The sequence below is a fragment of the Salvia hispanica genome, chromosome 2 (assembly GCF_029641045.1).
Source record: "Salvia hispanica isolate PSC_SH4W2 chromosome 2, Shi_PSC_v1, whole genome shotgun sequence".
Taxonomy (NCBI): domain Eukaryota; kingdom Viridiplantae; phylum Streptophyta; class Magnoliopsida; order Lamiales; family Lamiaceae; genus Salvia; species Salvia hispanica.
In genome coordinates, this window is record NC_142693.1 from 26,601,740 (window position 1) to 26,622,576 (window position 20,837).

At 38.3% G+C, this 20,837-nt stretch overlaps 1 protein-coding gene across 1 annotated transcript; it reads left to right on the forward strand.

Moving 5' to 3' along the window:
• Nucleotides 1-19,695: 19,695 nt before the first annotated feature.
• Nucleotides 19,696-20,590, forward strand: LOC125200861 (uncharacterized). Its single transcript, XM_048098671.2, has 2 exons — nt 19,696-19,750; nt 19,986-20,590. The coding sequence occupies exon 2, from the start codon at nt 19,988-19,990 to the stop codon at nt 20,522-20,524; it is 537 nt and encodes a 178-aa protein (XP_047954628.1). The 5' UTR covers nt 19,696-19,750; nt 19,986-19,987; the 3' UTR covers nt 20,525-20,590.
• The last annotated feature ends 247 nt before the right edge of the window (nt 20,591-20,837 follow it).

Consider the following 20,837-nt stretch of genomic DNA (forward strand, 5'->3'; position numbering starts at 1 on the left):
CTCGAAATTCCTAAGATGATCAATCTCCTTTGGAATATTGCCTAATGTAGCAAAATCATCAGCTCATTTTTAGCTAAGTACAAAATATTTGAGTAGTTTAAGTTCCTGCCCAATCATACCAGTGAAATTGTTGAATTCAAGGCCAATTCTGAGAAGAGATGTCATGTTTCTAATATCTCTTGACAATGACCCACTTAATTCATTGAAGGCAAAGTCAGCATATTCCAAAGATGGCATGCTAAATATAGTTGATGGCAATGGGCCTTTTAACCTGTTGTAACTCAGGCCCAAACCTTGTAAATTAGTTAGACGACCAATCTCTTCTGGTATATTACCTAACAAGTTGAAAATTTATGAAATGACATCAAAAACATAATCAAATGTAAATTGCATCACATCTACATCGAATTATATATGAGTCAATACATGAAGGGCAATATTATAATTATTTCTTAAAGGAATACAGTAAAATTGATAAAGTAGAAGAGATATAGAAAGAAAAATGATTAGAGTATTGTTAGTAGAAAATGAATCTAACCTCGTTAGAACTTAGAAAGAACAACATATCTAAAATGGAGGTTGACTAATTTTGTAGAGGGAGGTCTAGGGTATAAAGTGTATTTCTAATAAGCATTTTTGTGCATCTTATTCGGATCATACGTTTTAAACCATTTCGAAAATAGTTTGTAAAAATCTATCTAGTTCCAAAGTATAGGGAATTGTTAGTATGCCTTGAATCTGTATAATATTAGGTTTCCTAATTGGGATAGGATTATGTTTTCTAGGCCTAGTCTGTCTCATGTGTGCCTATTTATATGGGAGTAAAGCACATAATTCCGTGATCTGAAATCCAATCAGATCCAATCTGTAGCCACAATCTGAAAACACTATGAATAAAATTTGTTCTCCGTTTCCTACCCGTGGACGTAGCCATCGCAACATTGGTGAACCACGTAAATTCTGTGTCTATTTACGTTCTTTTGTTTCTCGATTCACAATTTCCCTATTTGTCATAACAAACTGGTATCTAGAGCCTTGGTTTTCGAACTAGGGTTTTGAATTCCGCTGCGAGGGTTTTGTCCGGTAAATCGAGATGTCTGCTCTGAACGTGAAGGTTGACAAATTCACCGGGAGAAATAGTTTTGGTTTATGGCAGATCAAAATGTGATCTCTGCTGAAGCAGTAGGGTTTGTGGGAGCCGCTCAAAACAAAGAAGGCTACGGAGGATGATAAGGAGTGGAAAACCCTAGATGAAAAGGCCCACTCGACCATCATATTGAGCCTGTCTGATGATGTTATCATCGAAGCTGCGGATCAGGAGGAGACAACTGCTGCTCTTTGGGCGAAGTTGGAGAGTCTATACATGACGAAGTCTCTAACCAACAAGTTGCTCTTGAAGCAACGTTTGTTTCGGTTACGCATGCAGGAAGGTACGCCCCTTCGGGATCATCTGGAAAATTTGAATAAAATTTTGCTAGATTTGCGTAATGTTGAAGTTAAAGTAGAAGACGAGGATGCTGCTTTAATTTTGCTTATGTTTCTGCCTGAATCTTACGAAAATTTTGTTGAGTCTTTTATGACTGGCAAGGAAACTCTTTCGTTGGAGGATGTTCGATCTGCTCTCCACATCAGAGAGGATCGTGAACAGGCAACGAGTTCAGCCACAGAAGATCTGCCATCGGGATTATCTGTTACGGGTAAAGGACAGAAGAAATTCGAACAAAAGAAGCAGAACTCAAAAGGTTCAAAAGGTCCTAAAGGCCCTAAGCCAGATAACATCTGCAGATATTGTAAAGAACCAGAGCATTGGAAGGCTGATTGTCCAAGGATAAAGAAGAAATTGGGCAAGAAGGAAGATGCTAACGGTTCTGCGAATGTGGCAGAAGCTGATGACACAAATTCGGAAGAAGAATTGACCTTAGTTGCGGATGAACAGCCACACTGTAATGATGTGTGAATTTTAGATTCTGGAGCGTCATATCATCTCTGTCCTCACAGGGAATATTTCAACACTTATGAGCAGATAGATGGAGGCAATGTTACCATGGCCAACAGTGTTGTCTGCAAGGTGGTTGGCATCGGCTCAATCAGGATTATGATTCATGATGGGGTCTTCTGTACCTTGAACGATGTTAGGCATGTTCCACAGATGACGAAGAATCTGATATCCCTAAGTACATTTGATAGTAAGGGGTTCAGTTTCAAAGGTGAAGGTGGAATAATGCGTATTTTGAAAGGTTTGAAGGTGGTTCTGACAGCTTTGAAACGAGGTACCTTGTATGTTCTGAGAGGTTCCATCGTGGCAAATTCTGCTGATATTGCATCATCCGAGGTTGCAACCAAGGATATGACCAAGCTGTGGCATATGAGGCTTGGTCATATGGGAGAATGTGGCATGAGAATCATGTCGAATCGTGATTTTCTTTCGGGCCATAAGGTGCAGAAACTTGATTTCTGCGAACACTGTGTGTTGGGGAAGCTTCATCGCAGCAAGTTTCCAAAGAAAGGTGTTCATCGAACGAAGGGGGCACTTGACTACATTCATATGGATTGTTGGGGTCCCTCACGTGTTGAGTCTATTGGAGGACTGATAAGGCTAATTTCATGCATCGGTTATATGGTGAAAAGCACTATATTTTGCTGGGTTTAACACAGTTTTTAAGCCAGGTGTGTGACAGAATCGCTAGATCTAGGAGATGCTGGAGGAAACGGACTAGCGAAGGAATGAAGGAGAAGTGAGCATAATTTAAGGAAAAGAAGGCTAGAAGAAGGGAGTCAATAGCTGAGGGCAACAAAGTTTATCTATACCTCGTTGGGTCCCACTTCAACGCCTATAAATAGAGGAGCATGCAACACACAACAGATACAACTTTTCGCTCTTAGCTCACACACAACACACACACACACTTGGGAAATGGGAGTTCTGGGGTAGTTTAGGTTTTAAGGGGTCCAATCTTCGGAGGAAGTCCGTCGTAACACCGTCCGCGTGAGGGCGAAGATACAATCTATTTACTTTCGGTTCTTTTGCACTCTATTTCGTTCGAACTTCACTTTTGGAAGTCGATTTGGTTGTTGATATTACTGATTATCTATGCATTTCTTAGTTTTTTCTATATTTGTGTTATCTCGTGTTGATCTACGTTGATCCTGTTGTTAAAAGTTTTTATTTTGGCAAAGTTGCATGTTGATCTCTGTTTTTGTCACTTTGGTGCTTGATCTGGGGAATTTGGCTGTAGATCTGCGGTGTTGTTGTTAATCGGAGGTTGTTTGTTGAATCTGAAGTTATGGAATGTTTTTGGCTTGGAGTTTTTGTGTCGGATGCTTGGATCCGGAGTGGATTTAGCATCCGAGGTTGGATTTGAACAGCGGAAGTCGAGTTGTGCATGGATTTTAATTTTTCGGTTTACTTTCTGTTTTGCTTCGTCTAGCAGCCGTAGATCTGTTTAGTTCTTAATTGTTCTTCATTAAATCGTTAAAATCCAGTGTGCTCTGTTTTCCGATTACGTTTCATACCTGTTTCTTCTGAGTTTTTGTGAAATTTGATTTGAAGAAGATGATGTCGTTGTTATTTAGTACTTTAGTTAGTTGTTTTCTCAGCTTTTCGTCCGTACTTGCTTTTTCAGTCATGGTCCCCACCGTCAGTTTATTTCCCAGATCTAGGTAATTTAGAATAGTTTCTTAGATCTAGCGATTGTCTCGGTTCTAGTTTGCGTGCATGTTTTCTGTTTTGCCTAGATCTAGCTGTTAGCGTAGCAGATTTCAATACCAAGTCTAGTTTAATTTCCTCAACCCAAAAATGCGTGGCAGCAGCCAACCCAAAAATAATTTCCAAATCCTTGAGCATGTTCATTACGCATTCATCTCTGTGGGATCGATCCCTACTTCCCTGTGCTAAGTTTTAGTATAAGTGGTTGAGAGTTTTGAAGAAGTGATATGTGTGTCCGACGACCGAGATTTTCCAACGACCAGTGAGTTCCTAGACCTTGTGATCTAGTGGATTTGCTGGACCTAGGAAACTTGTTATTCTTTTCTGTGCACACAAGCTCACACTCGTGTCTTCAAGGACACAAATATTTTGTGTCGATGATTGATGACTACTCGAGAATGACTTGGGTGTTTATGATGAAACATAAAGGTGAGGCATTCAAGAAGTTCAAAGAGTGAAAGACTCTAATTGAAAACCATACTGGGAAGAAGATCAAGCGATTGAGAACAGATAACGGTTTGGAATTTTATTCGTCTGAGTTCGATGAGTTCTGTAGGAGTGAAGCGGTCATTCGCCATCACACCATTAGACATACACCACAGCAGAATGGTGTGGCAGAACAAATGAATCAAACGTTGTTGGAGAGAGCAAGATGCATGCTCTTCCAAGCCAGTTTGACTAGGAGGTTTTGGGCAAAGGCAGTAAACACGGCTTGTTATCTGATCAACCGTGGACCTCACACTAGCATTGACTGCAAGACTCCGTACGAGGTATGGTCTGATTCACCTGCAGATTACTCTATGTTAGAGAGTTTTTGGGAGTACTGTTTACTATCATGTGAGTGAAGGTAAATTGGAGCCAAGAGCTATAAGGGGAGTATTTGTTGGTTATGGAGATGGAGTTAAGGGATACAGAATTTGGTCATCTTCAGAGGGTAAAATTATTCTCAGTCGGAATGTGGTGTTTGATGAAAATTCTATGCTTAACTCTACTTGAAGTCTATTGCTACAGAGGATTTGGATGGTGTTGATAAACAGGTGGAGTTGCAAGTCACTTACGATGTGAGTGAATCACAACTCCAAGGTGGAGAAGATCAACACACTACTGCTGAAGTCGCTGATACTTCTAGTTCGGATGTTCATCCACAAGCTCGTCAGAGAAGCATCGCAACAGAGCCAGGAGGACAGATGTGAAGCCTCTGTTGAGGTATGGTTTTGAGGATATGATGGCATATGCACTGCAGGTTGCCAATGAGGTCTTAGATGAGCCTTCGGCATATGAACCACCTACCTACAAGGAAGCTGTTTCGGGCACTGAGCGTGTCAAGTGGCTCGCTGCAATGGAAGAAGAGATAGAATCACTTTTGAAGAACCTGACTTAGGAATTGGTTCCACGGCCTAAGGGGAGAAAGATTTTCACTTGCAAATGGATTTTCAAGAATAAGGAAGGCACTACACCAAATGAGGGCATTAGATACAAGGCTCGTCTAGTTACAAGATGGTTCATGCAGAAGGAGGGGGTAGACTATAATGAGATATTCTCACCAGTGGTCAGACACACTTCCATCAGAGTGTTACTTGTGATAGTTGCACATTATGATTTGGAGCTTGAGCAACTAGATGTGAAGACGGCTTTCCTACACGGATTGCTTGAGGATGATATCTACATGACTCAGCCAGAGGGATTTGTGGTTCCGGGCAAGGAGGATTATGTGTGCAAGTTGAAGAAGTCCTTGTATGGACTAAAGCAGTCTCCGAGACAGTGGTATAAGAGGTTTGACAGTTACATGATCAAGCTGGGATTCAGCAGAGTCCGTATGATTGTTGTGTCTATCACAACAAAGTTGATGATGGTTCTATGGTCTATCTTGTTCTGTATGTGGATGATATGCTCATAGCTGCGAAGTCGAAGTTTGAAGTAAAGAAGTTGAAAGCTCAGCTTAGTGCTGAGTTTGATATGAAGGATTTGGGTGTTGCGAAGAAAATTTTGGGCATGGAGATTTCTAGAGATAGAGAAAAGAAGAAGCTTTCTCTGTCACAGAAGAGCTACATTGAGAAGATTTTGTCAAGATTTGACATGTCTGCTTCTAAGGCTATTGATACTCCAACTGCCACAAACATTCATTTGTCATCTGATCTTGCACTGAAATCCGAAGTTGAGGAGGAGTACATGTCTCGAGTCCCATACTCTAATGCAGTAGGGAGTTTGATGTACGCCATGGTCTGTACTAGGCCAGATATAGCGCATGTTGTCAGCATTGTTAGCAGGTTCATGGGAAATCCTAGAAAGGAGCACTGGCAGGCTGTGAAGAGGATCTTTCATTACTTGAGAGGTACGTCTGATGTTGGTCTCATTTATGGAGGTGATACTCACTGTTTCGTGACTGGTTATTCTGATTCTGACTACGCTGGAGATGTCGATAGTAGAAGATCTATGACCGGTTATGTTTTCACTCTTAGTGGTTCTGTTGTTAGTTGGAAATCAACTTTGCAGGCTGCAGTTACTTTGTCTACTACTGAAGCAGAGTATATGGCGTTGACAGAAGCTGCTAAAGAGGGAATATGGTTGCAAGGGCTAGTTGGTGATCTTGGTTTACATCAAGATCAAGCTGTTGTGTTCTATGACAGTCAGAGCGCTATTTGTTTAGCCAAGGATCAATCCATCATGAGAGGACTAAGCATATTGATGTGAGGTATCATTTTCTAAGAGATGAGAAGAGAATTGAGGTGAAGAAAGTAGGTACTGTTGATAATCCTGCTAATATGTTCACCAAGTCGGTCCCGCAGAGCAAGTTCCAACATTGTTTGGACTTGCTTAATGTCATGAGCTGTTAGTTGCCCGTGGAGGGCAAATCTGAGGCAAGAATGAAGAAGTTTGTTTGTCTGGTGTTATGATGATGCGTCTGCAAGGGAGAATTCAAGTCAAGGTGGAGATTTGTTAGTATGCCTTGAATCTGTATAAGATTAGGTTTCCTAATTGGGATAGGATTATGTTTCCTAGGCCTAGTTTGTCTCATGTGTGCCTATTTATATGGGAGTAAAGCACATAATTCCGATCTGAAATCCAATCAGATCCAATCTGTAGCCACAATCTGAAAACACTCTAAATAAAATCTGTTCTCCGTTTCCTGCCCGTTGGTGAACCACGTAAATTCTGTGTCTATTTACGTTCTTTTGTTTCTCGATTCACAATGGCCCTATTTGTTATAACAGGAATGTTAGAGCATGAAATAAGATCTTACCATTTAAAGTGTTGTTAGCAAGGTCCAAAATTTGAGGCATTGTCAAATTCCCAATTTCACTTGGCACCGGCCCACTAAAGTTGTTGATACTCATGCCCAAATTTTGTAAACTAGCAAGAGCACTAATCTCTTTTAGAATAATACCTGAGTAAATTGAACAAATCAATCAAAACAAATATGGGGAATGTAAGAGCTTGACATTAGATCTTACCACTTAAATAGTTAGCACCCAAATTTATTAATTGCAGCTATGTCAAGTTTCCAATTTGTGTTGGCACATGTCCACTAAAACTATTGTTGTACAAAGAAAGATACTCAAGCTTTGAACACTGCCCCAAACTCGATGGTATTTCCCCATACAAATCGTTGTAAGAAACACGAAAATACTTTAGTCTATGCACGTTGTGTTTGCACATATCAAGAGGTAAACTACTAAACAAACTATTATTCCTCAAATTCAAAACTTCTAAAAATGACATGTTGAAAATAGAATTTGGAATAGGACCATGAAAAGAGTAATTGCTCATATCTAAAGAAACGAGAAAAGTAAGTTTTCCGATTTCTGAAGAAATGGTTCCTGCAAGACCCATGGATGATATATTTAAGTGAGTCACCCTGTTAAAGCGAGAATCACAAGTAACTCCGATCCAACTACAATAACTGGTCTCACTACTCCAATTTTTGGCTAATATATTGTGGGGATCAAAAGAGATTTGAGTTTTGAAAGCAACAAGGGACGAACGGTCAAGGTTGATATTTGGATTGGCTGAGCTATAATCAATCAACCATTGAAGTAGAAGCGAGAATCACAAGTAACTCCGATCCAACTACAATTACTTGTCTCACTACTCCAATTTTTGGCTAATATATTGTGGGGATCAAAAGAGATTTGAGTTTTGAAAGCAACAAGGGACGAACGGTCAAGGTTGATATTTGGATTGGCTGAGCTATAATCAATCAACCATTGAAGTAGTAAGAATGATGTTATACGGAGGTAGAGATGGGAAGATGTATCCATTAGGCTTGATTTTTAAAAGTAGCTAGATATGTGTGGTGTATATATACCTCAAAAGAGTTTGTGTATGTGTGTAAGTATATCTTTTGTTTTTGAAATAAATGAAACTCTAAAAGTCGTCTATTATCATAAACATAATGGTAAAGATTTTTCATTTACTTTAAAATTATATTCCTGTACACCAAAATTATTTACTTAGAAAAAGAGAAAATGGTTTATGTATACAAAAAGAACTCTACATTATGGACTGTAGATCTAATCTTGAAGTTGTGCTAAGGAAATTGAGGCTTTCAGTCCATTAAATATTTCCATGACATCAAGTAAAAAAATTAATTAAATTATATTCCTATACCTCTAAACTGAAATATTTACAATATTCAATTTGTTAATTTATTCCAAAATGAATTTAATTACAGTTTAACAGGAAAACTATACTACGTCGATCAATTTAATTCATCACCGAATTGATCACCGTTGTCATGTGATTAAAGATTGATAGTTACTTTTGACTTCGACTGCTTTGCATGACTTATGACAGACACTAGACGAAGACTTCTTAAGTCAAGTCAATGACTTTTTTCATAATGTTTCTCTCCATTTAATATTTACGCTAAATTTTTTTTCAATTAAATATATAAACAAGCAATTTTTATATCTTGTACCGATTAAGAAATGTGTCATTTCAGCTCCGACAAAGGCAGTATATCATTACAAATATTAATCAATTTTCAGTATCTTTTCATTTTTTTTTCAAGTATAGTTTAGTAATTTAATATCTATCTGTATAGTGATATTGGATATAAACTCAAATCCTTTAGCCTATGAAATTGGTATAAAATGCGATACTGTATAAAACTTATTCATTGTATGCATTATATATTTGTTTTTTATATTCATTACTTTTAGCTATTAAATCAAATTTTGTACCCCTAATTTACGTGATACGTTGAGAATAAAATACAACTATATAAATACAGAGATTGGATAATAGAAGAAAGAGATGTGTTTATGGTTCAAATCGTATCACCAAAATACCCTTAAAACACGGCATGTCTTAAGATACAGTCCAAATTTAGTGGTCTCAAGTCAAGTCTATGTTTATCACTAAAATAGTCGCTTTATGAATAGAAAATTAGACATATATATATTTATCAACATATAGCTGTGCTGGATTTGGACATGAAATATGGCATATATTGGAACTATACAACATGTTAACGAAAAAAGTATTTACTCCCTCAGAAGATAATCCATTCTTTGGGTGACACGAGATTTTGTGCAGCTTTATTTTACGTGTTAAGTGGAGAGAGAGTAAAGTATAAGAGATAGAATGAATTAGATATAATTGTATTTCCAATTATGGATCTGATTGAAACCGAAAAGGTAAATGAGTCATTTTAGTGGGATGGTGGGAGAGTTTTTTTTTTTTTTTTTTTTTATGGGTGCAATAATTATTGTAGAAATCAATTTTCTGTAGCGGTTAGTAGTTACTCATTATGATGTCCTAGTTCGAGTGATATTTGCTGATAAAATAATCTATAGATCAGTATAATTGACTCGAGTTTATTGGCGAAAAACTATCGTTATGGCTTACAAAGTGGTCCTTCGTAGACAAGTATGAAAATATATCTTAGTCATAGCCTCAATTATATATGAATTTTTCATTGCAGCAGCAAACCAGAACACGTTAAACAATCAGGATTACTTCATTACTTGTAATTAATTACTTAATTTAGAGGTTTAATTAAATAAATCGAGAAGTCTTATTACGTGGATAAATTATACAGGAGATTAATTTCTTGAGTTTCATAACTAAATCTAAAGATTTAATCTTGGACACCTCTTTGTACAAAGAGGCTCAATCACTTTTAAAATAAAAAAAGGGCCATACTCTCAATAGGAATCTCAAATCCAATAAAAAGGCCCAAAACTTCTCTTCTTCTTCTTAACAAAACAGGCCCAACTGAATTATTTAAACAAAACAAACTGGCCCAAAAGAGAGCCAACTCCAGAGAATAAGATTGTGCCTTAACACATACACAAAAATCAGATCATTCTCGCCGCTCCAGCTCTCGGCCGCCGGCGTACGATCTCCTCTGTGCCACCCAACCGCTGTCGTCGGTCACCAACGGGTCCAACTCCATGTACGGTTGTTCCCTTTTAACAATGTGCTTGAATAGATCATTATTTATCATATTCTACAGTGATGAAATAAAATTGTTGGTGATGAGACTTTAATAAAATAAAATTGTCAATTTTGAGCACATATACTGAGGATACATTTGTTTATTTTGGTAAAAGAATAGTAGGTACCATACATGACATGTCCAACTTGCCATTTGGGCCTGAGCTCAGACTTCGCCCATTATCTATACCAAAACCCAGGCTCAGCCCTGACCACCACAGTTATGGGTCTGGGCCAGCCCAAACCACTTGACATAATTAAGTCAAATTATGTGCCTTTAACTACTTTTTTATTCCCTCCGTCCCAAGGAAACCCCTTTCTTGGGCGGCACGGGATTTTATGCAGTTATATTTTGTGTGTTAAGAGGAGAGAGTAAAGTAAGAGAGGGGGAATAAAGTAGAGATAAATGTGTTTCCATTTTAAGTAATGGGTCATCTTAGTTGGGACAAACCAAAAAGGAAAGTGGGTCTTCAATGGGACGGAGGGAATACTTTATTAGATTCCTTACACTCACTGTGTCCCTTGAAAATGCCAAAAACTGCCATTCCAATCTTCGAAGACATATTTATTCTTTTTCCATTCTTGGTATTAAATCATTATACTCATTTTAATATACAATTAACATATAAAAATAGACTTGTAGGGATCAGATCACTCGGGATTCGCTAATTACCGGGACCTCTTTATTGATTGATCTCTGAGATGGCTAGTCTCAGAAATTACAAGCCAGGTACAACCGGTGATACAAGATTACAAGTAATCTAACCCACTGAGATATCTAACAATTACAGGTATCAAACCCTAATTGAGGCCCTAACACTTCCAAGATTTCAACCAATCTTGAATCCAAGTCCTTGCCCAATTAGTACCTACACACTCAAGGAGATATATCAGTAAACCAACACAAGATCCTTTCGGATCTTAGTAGCAACAAACAAATGCAACAAAGACAGAATAGTAAGGATATGACTCAGGTCACAACAGTGACTACACTAGGCCAAGGACCTCCCCACACGCTTCTACCACAAGTCACACGATGAGAAACCTTTGAATACTAGGTCAGAAAACCCTAGCTACACCGAATGTCACCCAAACTATCAGAACACTCCACAATCACCAGCAACTCACAAGATCCTCTCAAGTACTCACTTCTTGACCACTGCTCTTCACCAGATTCTAACCCTAGGTGAGAATCCTTCAAGCACTCTGTTGGAAACCGAGAAAGTCTCCAAACTCAAGATCTAAACCGATAAGATCCACTAAAACAAGGACCAATCGGTGTAACCCAAAGATCTGAGGAGTTCACCGGCGAAGTCACCTGAAAACAAGAGAGAGAAAGCAGAGAGAAGACGGAGAGAAAGTTCTGGTGTGTGAGAGGAGAGAGACTGAATACGAGTAAGTGAGAGGTCGGCCTCTCACTTAACAAACACAACACAGAATCAACGGCCACAAAGCTGGATCCAGGTGAGAGATACACGTGGCAGACATCGGTGCAGTCAAGGCAAGTCATGGATCAAGCCGGGTTGGGCCACCATTACACAAACATTGGGCCACAGCATTTAATCAATTGGGTCAGACCCAATGCAAGATTAAATACTTAAGGTCCAACTAAAAGTAGACCATCAATATTCAACATTCTCCACCTTGGATTACTTTGGGAGCATATGGGGAGAGCCTAAGTCTACTGTTGCTTCATCACAGCCTACAAGGCCTTCCTCAAGACACCAAAGAGTTTTGAAGCTCATTAGTCAAGAGATAAGACCAGGTTGCCTAATAAGACACCAGATGGCAAGCCAATTAGTCTTATAGGACTTTTACTGTCTTGTGATTTCAACTAAGCCAAGACTTAATGAATCATCAAGGTCTTTCCCCCGGGACATGCATATGCACATGCTAACCACAATGAAAATGCAGCCTTTATGCAACAAAACCTCACATTTTTCAACAACATCTCTAATGAAATGGAACCTAACATCTATATGTTTAGTTCTATCATGAAAAACAGGATTTTTGCACAATTGGATAGCAGACTGGCTATCAGAATAAACAACAGGAGTATTATGCAAGAATTTAAGTTCAGAGAGAACTCCCTTTAACCAAATAGCCTCCTTCATAGCCTCTGTGATGGCTATATATTCTGACTCAGTAGTGGAGAGGGCAACTATGTGCTGCAATTGTGATTTCCAACTAATACAAGACCTACACACAGTAAACACATAAGAAGTAATGGACTTTCTCTTGTCCTTGTCATTAGCATAGTTAGAATCAACAAAACCACATAGCTCAACACCATCATCACACTTAGAAAAACACAGACCATACTTGGAAGTATGTTTCAGATACCAAAGCAACCATTTAAGAGCCTCCCAATGCACAGGTCCAGGATTAGACATGTATCTACTTAAGCAAGAAACAGCATAGGCAATATCAGGCCTAGTACTAACCATGAGATACATAACAGAACCTATAGCATTAGAATAAGGGACCTTCTTCATATCTTTCACATCAGACTCAGACTTAGGACACAAGTCCTTACTTAGCAAGAAATGAGCGGCTAGAGGAACAGAAGCAGTTTTAGCACCAAGCATATTAAACTTTTCAAGAATTTTTTGCACATAAGGTTCCTGATGAAGAATCAGAGATGAGGACTTCCTATCCCTTAGGATATTGATCCCCAAAATCTTTTTGGCATCACCAAGGTCTTTCATGTCAAAATTATCACAGAGAGCAGATTGCACATGTTTAACAGACTTCATGCAAGGACCCATAATAAGCATATCATCCACATACAGCAGCAAGAACACAGGCACTTTATCAAGATCTTTCACATACAAACAAGCATCAAAGGAGCTCCTAACAAAGCCTAACTTCTGCATGTAAGTATTGAACTTAATATTCCACTGCCTTGGAGATTGTTTAAGACCATACAAAGCTTTCTTAAGTAAACACACATGATTGGGAAAGTTTGGATCCACAAAACCCTCTGGTTGTTTCATGTAAATGGGTTTATCCAAGTCACCATGAAGAAAAGCAGTTTTGACATCCAATTGCTTTAATTCCCAATTAAAATGAGCACATAAGGCAAGCATCACTCTCACAGTAGTAAACTTAACCACGGGAGCAAAAATTTCTGTATAGTCTACCCCCTCTTGCTGTGTAAAACCCTTTGCAACCAACCTAGCCTTGTACCTCAACCCCTCAATCTCATCTTTCAACTTAAATAGCCACCTGCAGTCAACCACAGAGGCACCAGGGGGCAGAGGCACAAGAATCCAGGTTTTATTAACATACAAGGAGTGGATTTCTTCTGTCATAGCTTTGAACCACATGTCCCAAAACTTGGACTTTTGAGCCTGCTTATAAGATTGGGGCTCATCTCCATCAGACTCATAAACATTAAAGGCAAGATTAACCAAATTAACAAGGCCTAAGTACCTAACAGGAGGATTATGATTCCTTCTGACTCTATCCCTAGACAGGAGGTAATCCTTCAAATCTGGACCAGGGTTAGGAACATGTTCAGACTCAATAACTTGGTCATCATGAAGAGTCACATTTTGGGGTTCAGGCTCAAGCTGAGGCTCAAGCTCAGGTTCTGGGTCAGGGTCAGGGGCTATAGGATTTGTATTCTAGAAGTGCTCCACCTCACTTGGAGCATCATTAGATGGCTCCACCTCAGTGAGAGTGTCAGTGGACTCCACCTCACTAAGAGGCTCATTGTCTGCACTTATAGGAGAGGTATCAGGGTCAGGCTTAAGACAGGGGAACTCATCCTCATTAAAGACCACATCCCTACTTATTATGACCCTAAAACCTGGTTCACTTCTATTCCAAATCCTATAACCCTTAACACCTTCTGGATATCCAAGAAATACCCCTTTCTTGGATCTGGGATCCAGCTTATCAGTTTTAGAGTGAATGAAAGCACTACATCCAAAAACTTTTAAATGGGATAAAGAGATTTTCCTCCCAGTGAATATAGACTCAGGACATTTACCCTTTAAAGGGACTGAGGGAGACCTATTCACCAGGTATGCTGAAGTCAGAAGGGCTTCACCCCAAAATTTTTTAGAAAGACCACTTTTAGACAAAAGACACCTAACTTTTTCCAAAAGGGTTCTGTTCATCCTTTCAGCAACTCCATTTTGCTGAGGGGTATAAGGAGTGGTCTTGTGTCTTTTAATCCAAACTTGGAGCACAAAGAATCCATTTGGGAATTACAAAACTCAAGACCATTATCTGTCCTAATGACTTTAATGGTTTTTCCAGTTTGATTTTCAACAAGATTTTTCCAAGTCAAAAAATTTTCAAAGACTTCAGACTTATTTTTCATTAAAAAACACCAAACTTTCCTGGAGAAATCATCAATTATGGACAGAAAATACACGGACCCTGAATGAGAAGAAACAGAGGCTGGTCCCCACACATCCATGTGGAGATACTCAAGAACACTCTGACTGACATTGTCAGTCATAGGAGTGGGGAAGGTAACTCTGTGTTGTTTGCCCAACACACAAGTGTCACAAAAGGGGAGACTATTTTGAAAATCATTTTCAGATAACAACTCATTTTTCTTCAAAATATTAAGACCCTTTTCACTCATATGACCAAGTCTATTATGCCACAACATGGCCTTATCAACCCTAACCATATTAGCAAAATTACTCACACAGGCCACAGATTGAGCAGAACACACATAGAGATTACACTTTTTCTCAGCTTTAAACAAACACATAGCACCCTTACAGATTTTCATAACACCCTGCCCCCACTTACCCTCAAAACCTTCTTGTTCTAAACATGTACAGGAGAGGTTGTAACACATATCAGGCACATATCTCACATTCTTCAAATTAAGCATATAGCCATTACTGAATTTCAAACACACTGTACCAATGCCAAGAATCTGACACTTTTTGTCATTTGCCATAGAAACAAAGGTATTTTCCACAGGTTTGAAATCAGAAAACACATTTTTGAAAGGAGAGATATGATAGGTGCATCCAGAATCAATTAGCCAGTCATTAATGGAAAAAGAACAGCCAAGAGTAGAGTTAACAGAAAGAATATCATGAGTCATGAAGCAAACACCTTCAGAATCACTATCCTTAGCTAGGTTAGCCATGGAATCCAATTGATTATTATTATTTTTCTTCTTTTTAGGATTAGGGCACTCCTTTTTATAGTGACCAACCTCACCACAGTTAAAACATTTTCTATTAGCCTTAGGATTCCTGCTCTTAGACCTGGACCTACTCTTGCCCTTCTTTTTACCATTCCCATTAGAGTTACTGTCCTCATTACCCCCTCTATTTTTAGATCTGCCCCTAACATTTAAAGCCTTTGACTGAGCAGTTTTAAAAGCTTGATTTTCCTTAAGCTCAATTTCTTTGGATTTTAAAGAACTAATTATTAAATCAAGGGGGACAGAATCCCTACCACACTTAATGGCAGCTTTAACATCATTATAAGAATCAGGGATAGCATTCATTAGGGCAATGCTAGTATACTCATCAATGGTTTTGTCACCAGACCTTTTAATGTCTTGAACAAGCTTTTGAAAAATGTCAATATTATCCTCAATGTCCTTTGAAAGATCAAGTTTAAACTTAAAGAGTTTTTCCAGCAAATACATTCTTGATGACATTGAGGTTTCAGTATACAGAGTATCTAGCTTTTCCCACAGCTCAGAGGCAGACTCAATGGTACCAACCTTTCTGATCACAGAGTCAGAGAGGTTGAGTATAATAATAGACCTAGCTAATTCATTCATTTCTGCAGCCTTATCTGCAGACTCAGTGTCAGGGACTAATCCCTCAACAGATTTGAAAACTTTATGCTGAATTAAAACACACTTCATTTTCTGTTTCCAAATCACAAAATCATTTTTCCCATTAAAGGGGACAATGCCAACTGGCTGAGACATTTTGAGAAAGATTTTAACACAAAAAGTACCAGTAACCCAGAGAGCACAACAAGCAACCCTGCTTTCACATAGAGTGGTCTTAAACACACAACAGTCAAGAAGATATGCAGGGATTTCTCATGCAAGAAACACAGAAGCACTTATACAGCAAAGGCGCACACGCACAGGAGTCACCTCAAAGTGATCTCAGACTCAAGATTCAAGTCCAGAAGGAGTTCCTCCCTATCTGTCACGTGTACCCCGGCAAGAGGATTTCCCAGTTCACAATCACCCAATGTATGGGGGCGCAGGGGTCACTCAAGACGGTTAAGGCACAGGGTGGATAGGTAATTTACTCAAGGACACAGAGTCAAGCTCTGAGATACACACTTTGAGATTAAAGAGACACTCAAAGAAAACAGCAACGGAAGCAAGGAAGCTGTAAAGAGCAACTAGAACATGCAAGACAAGTAGGAGAACAGAGAGCCTAAGCCACGGCCAGTGGCAACTACCAGCAACAAATGCATTGTATGACACATCCATTACTTGCAACTTTGGGAAAGGCTGCTTAGTTTTTGAAGACACCGACATCGTACCATTGAACTTATTTGACCTCAAAACAAGGACGCGAAGTTGAGGGAGTGTTTCCATCCAAAAGGGAAACTCACCTTGTATTTTGTTATCGCCAATGTCCACGATAACCAAATCTTGGCAGTTGCCCAATGTCTGGGGAAGTGTTCCTTCCAATTTGTTTCCATTTAGATTGATTGACTCAAGTCTGCAAACCTTTGGGAATGTTGATGGTATGATGCTGCTAAGTTTATTTGCATTCAAAGAGAGGACAAGCGCAGATGAGCCCAAGTTTCCCAGACAATCATGAATTGCTCCTTCCAAATTATTGTCTGATAAATAAAGTACTTCAACGGATCTCAAGTTGCAAATGGATGGTGAAATCTCTCCACTCAAGTTGTTGTACCATAGTCCTAAATTAAACAGCCTTGATTCACAAAGATGGATGGTATCGAACCTGAAAGTTTATTTTTTTTCGTGTTAATTTCTATTTAATCGATATGAACCAAATGCATTAAAACAAAAAATAATCTATTTTTGCCATAAATTAATGCATCATTATAATATATACAGGAACACGTGTAATCAAATGATAGCTAACTTAAAATAATACCATTGATAACTAATCAACTCAATAATTAAAAATGTCAACATAATTTTGAATTATCCTACTAAATGTGAAATATTAATATTTGTATTTAAATGTCAATACAAAGACACAGTATGTAAATCTAAAATTATGTTAATATACCAATGTTATTGTGTTTGTCATTTTTAATATACGAGTCCATAAGTTATCAAAGATATGAAACTAAGTTAGTTATCATCTCAAGATGACTCGATATTTGAGAAGAAAAGGTTGTAATATAATGAAAGAGTTAGCCAGATCAAATGACAAATAGTAGTCATTTACACTTCCTCCATCATAGTAAGATATAACAAATGGTGTTGAGTGATATAAGTACAAACAGAATAATGTAAATAAATGGAGATAGTAAAATGGAGTTAGCAACATTAATTGTTAAATCAACTTGATTAATGAAATGGGCAGAATTAACATTATGAAAGGAAATAAAAATTCATACCGCTTAAATTATTGTAGGTAAGATCCACATTTAAGATGGTTGTGTTACCAATTTCTATCGGCAATGATCCACCAAGTCGGTTGTAAGAAATTCCCAATTGAAATAAGTTATTGAGAAGAAAAATTCCATTTGGAATATGACCTGTGAGATTATAAATCAGCCACACAAGCAATTAGCTAGTAACATAACAGAGAGATACTATTCATAAGTACACTAAATTATTCAAATTGATAGAGGAGTAATGAAAGAGAAAATATCATAGTACCACTTAATTCATTTCTGTATAGGATTAACTTTGTAATGGATGTGCAGAAAAATGTAGGGATGTGCACTGGGTCCCGGTGGCGCACACCCGAACTCCACATTAGTATGATATTGTCCGCTTTGGGCAAAACCCTAACGGTTTTGCTCTTTCCACCGTCAGAGCCTTGGTTCAGGGGGGCTGGGCCTGTATAGCTCGGGGTTCGGTGGTTGTGCTTGCAAGTTCTCCGATGTGTGAGCTCGATCAATACCTGTGGTGACCTGATGACCTGTAACATGGGGTAGGCATGTGGTCTTTGGTCTGGTCGCCTTGGTTTGAAGAGAGGATTGAAAGGGAGCAAACCATATCCCACATCGGAGAATGAACAAGAGTTGCAAGCATATAAATGGGCTACCCCAACTCCATTAGTATGAGGCCTTTTGGGGAGTACCCCAAGAGCAAAACCGTGAGGGCTTTGCCTAAAGCGAGCAATATCATACTAATGTGGAGTTCGGGTGTGCGCCACCGATACCCAACAGTTAGATAATTTATGAATTACATATCTTTTCCATATCTTGGTTGTCTTGCTCATTAAGTTAGTATTTGTATAAATAGGGCTATTATTATTCTCTTCAATCAATCAATGAATATATGAATATACGTACCTTTCTATTTTATTTTACGCACTTTGTTTAGCTTGAGTTGTCGACGGGATTCCGCCTCCTGGGACTTCTCTTTTATCTTGTTTATCGTCTTCGGCATTGTGATTAGATAAATACCCTTATCATACTCCCTCCCTAGCTGAGTCGTGTTCCTTTTTTGATTGTCCCATTATAGCTGAGTCATTTTCTATTTTGTAAAAAAACACCAACTTTTCTTCTCTCTTACTTTATTCTCTCTTCATCTCTCTACCTTTTTCTTTTCCTACTACAAAGAGACAGAGGGAGTATTATCTACTTATAGATTATATAATTATATGCATTACTCCCTCCGTCCACCATTTTAAGAACCATTTTGCCATTGAGTTGTTCACGATTTACAGAACCATTTACTTTATTCCATTTTTAGTATGCAAATCTCATATTCCACCAACCCAATATAAAACTAATACTTTTAACGGGTCTCTAACATTCGGTTCCTATCACTTTCTCCCTTTATGAGAAAACAATATTTTTATTGCTTCTACAAAATCTCTAGGCAAAGATTCACTTTAAAATCAAACTCCTCACAAAATTCCTACTTGAAAGAATATTAAAAGCAAATTAGCTAAAATACATTCATAAAGAATGATATGCAATGATCCTAATGACGTTATTTATGTTCTTATTTTGCTCAGAAGACTTCAGTAATACATGATAATTAAATCAGAGAATTTAGGATCTCGACTTAAGGCTTGGATTCTCAATCACATTCAAAGATTCAATTACTTGGAATTAATTAATTAATTAAATCTAGAAGACTTATTACTTGGATAAATTATACAGGAGATTAATTTCTTGAGTTTCATAACTAAATCCGAAGAATTAATCTTGGAGACCTCTTTGTACAAGGAAGGTCAATCACTTTTAAAACAAAAAAAGGGCCATACTCTCAAAAGCAATCTCAAATCAAATAAAAAGGGCCAAAACTTCTTCATTCTTCTTAACAAAATGGGCCTAACTGAATTATTTAAACAAAACAAACTGGCCCAAAAGAGAGCCCAATTCCAGAGAATAAGATGGTGCTTTAACACACACATACAAACCATATCCAGCTCTCGGCCGCCGGCGTGCGACCTCCTCTGCGTCACCAAACCATATACGGTTGTTTTTTTAACATTTGTGCTTTAATGGATCTTTATAATTTTTTATTTGATCATAACATGTCACCATTTCATTATTTATCATATTTCACATGACAACATAAGAGGCACTCCAACCGTTTGCCGAAATGCCCGACAAAGTCTGGTGTAGTCTAAGTGTTCTTCATGTCATCAATGACAAAGATTACTCCATATTTTTCTAAACCCTAATCTTCTCCTTCATCAAAATTGTTCAGCCATGGCTCATGCTGATAATTCAAAGTCCAACAATTCGGAGCAGCGACCCTATCTTCGGCTCAATCCCCCGAAATTCAACGGAGACGACCCATGGGGATGGACTTTCAAGGTTGACATGTATTTCGACTATTACGGAATGTCGAAAGTGCATCGTCTACACTTTGTCGGACTACTCTTCGAGCAGCAGGCGCTGGATTGGCTCATTTACCGAAAAAAACACAAATTGCTGAAATCATGGTCTGAGTTCATGGAAGCAGTGAAAGAGAGGTTTGATTCAACATATCATGACAATCATTTCGGGAAACTGTGCAAGCTGCAACAACTCAACACGGTGATCGAATATCAGGACGAGTTCGAGAGGCTTTTGGTCAAGATTAAGGGTGCATCGCTATCGGAGACTCACCTTGTCTCCATATGTGAATCGGGCTTCAAAGATGCTATTCGTTGGGAACTACACTTGCGAAAGCCTTCGTCCTTGTGTGAGACTTTTGCACTTGCCCGCAAATTCGAGAAGATGTACGATGAAGGCTTCAAGTAACAGAGGTGTGTATTTGTTGTTTTATAGTTTTAGGTGTTTGATTTTAGTTATTTTTTTTGAGTTGAATTTTATGGGGATTGAATTTATTTGCAGTTGTTTCCTATTAGTCCTCATTAAAGTTTAACAGAAATTGCTAGTATTGTTAGAAACACACAAACACATTTGAATCATCAAGTTCTGAACAAATACTTCTGTTTAAGAGAAACAAAATCTCAGAGTTATATTTTGGTCTAAAGTCTAAGACAGAAGATTAGAATTTACTACCTCCGTCCCCCAAAATCCCCCAAAATTTGCTACACTTTGACCCGACACG

Excerpts from the sequence above, each read along its gene's own strand:
- LOC125200861 (XM_048098671.2), top strand. The coding sequence starts at position 19,988 with ATGGCTCATGCTGATAATTCAAAGTCCAACAATTCGGAGCAGCGACCC.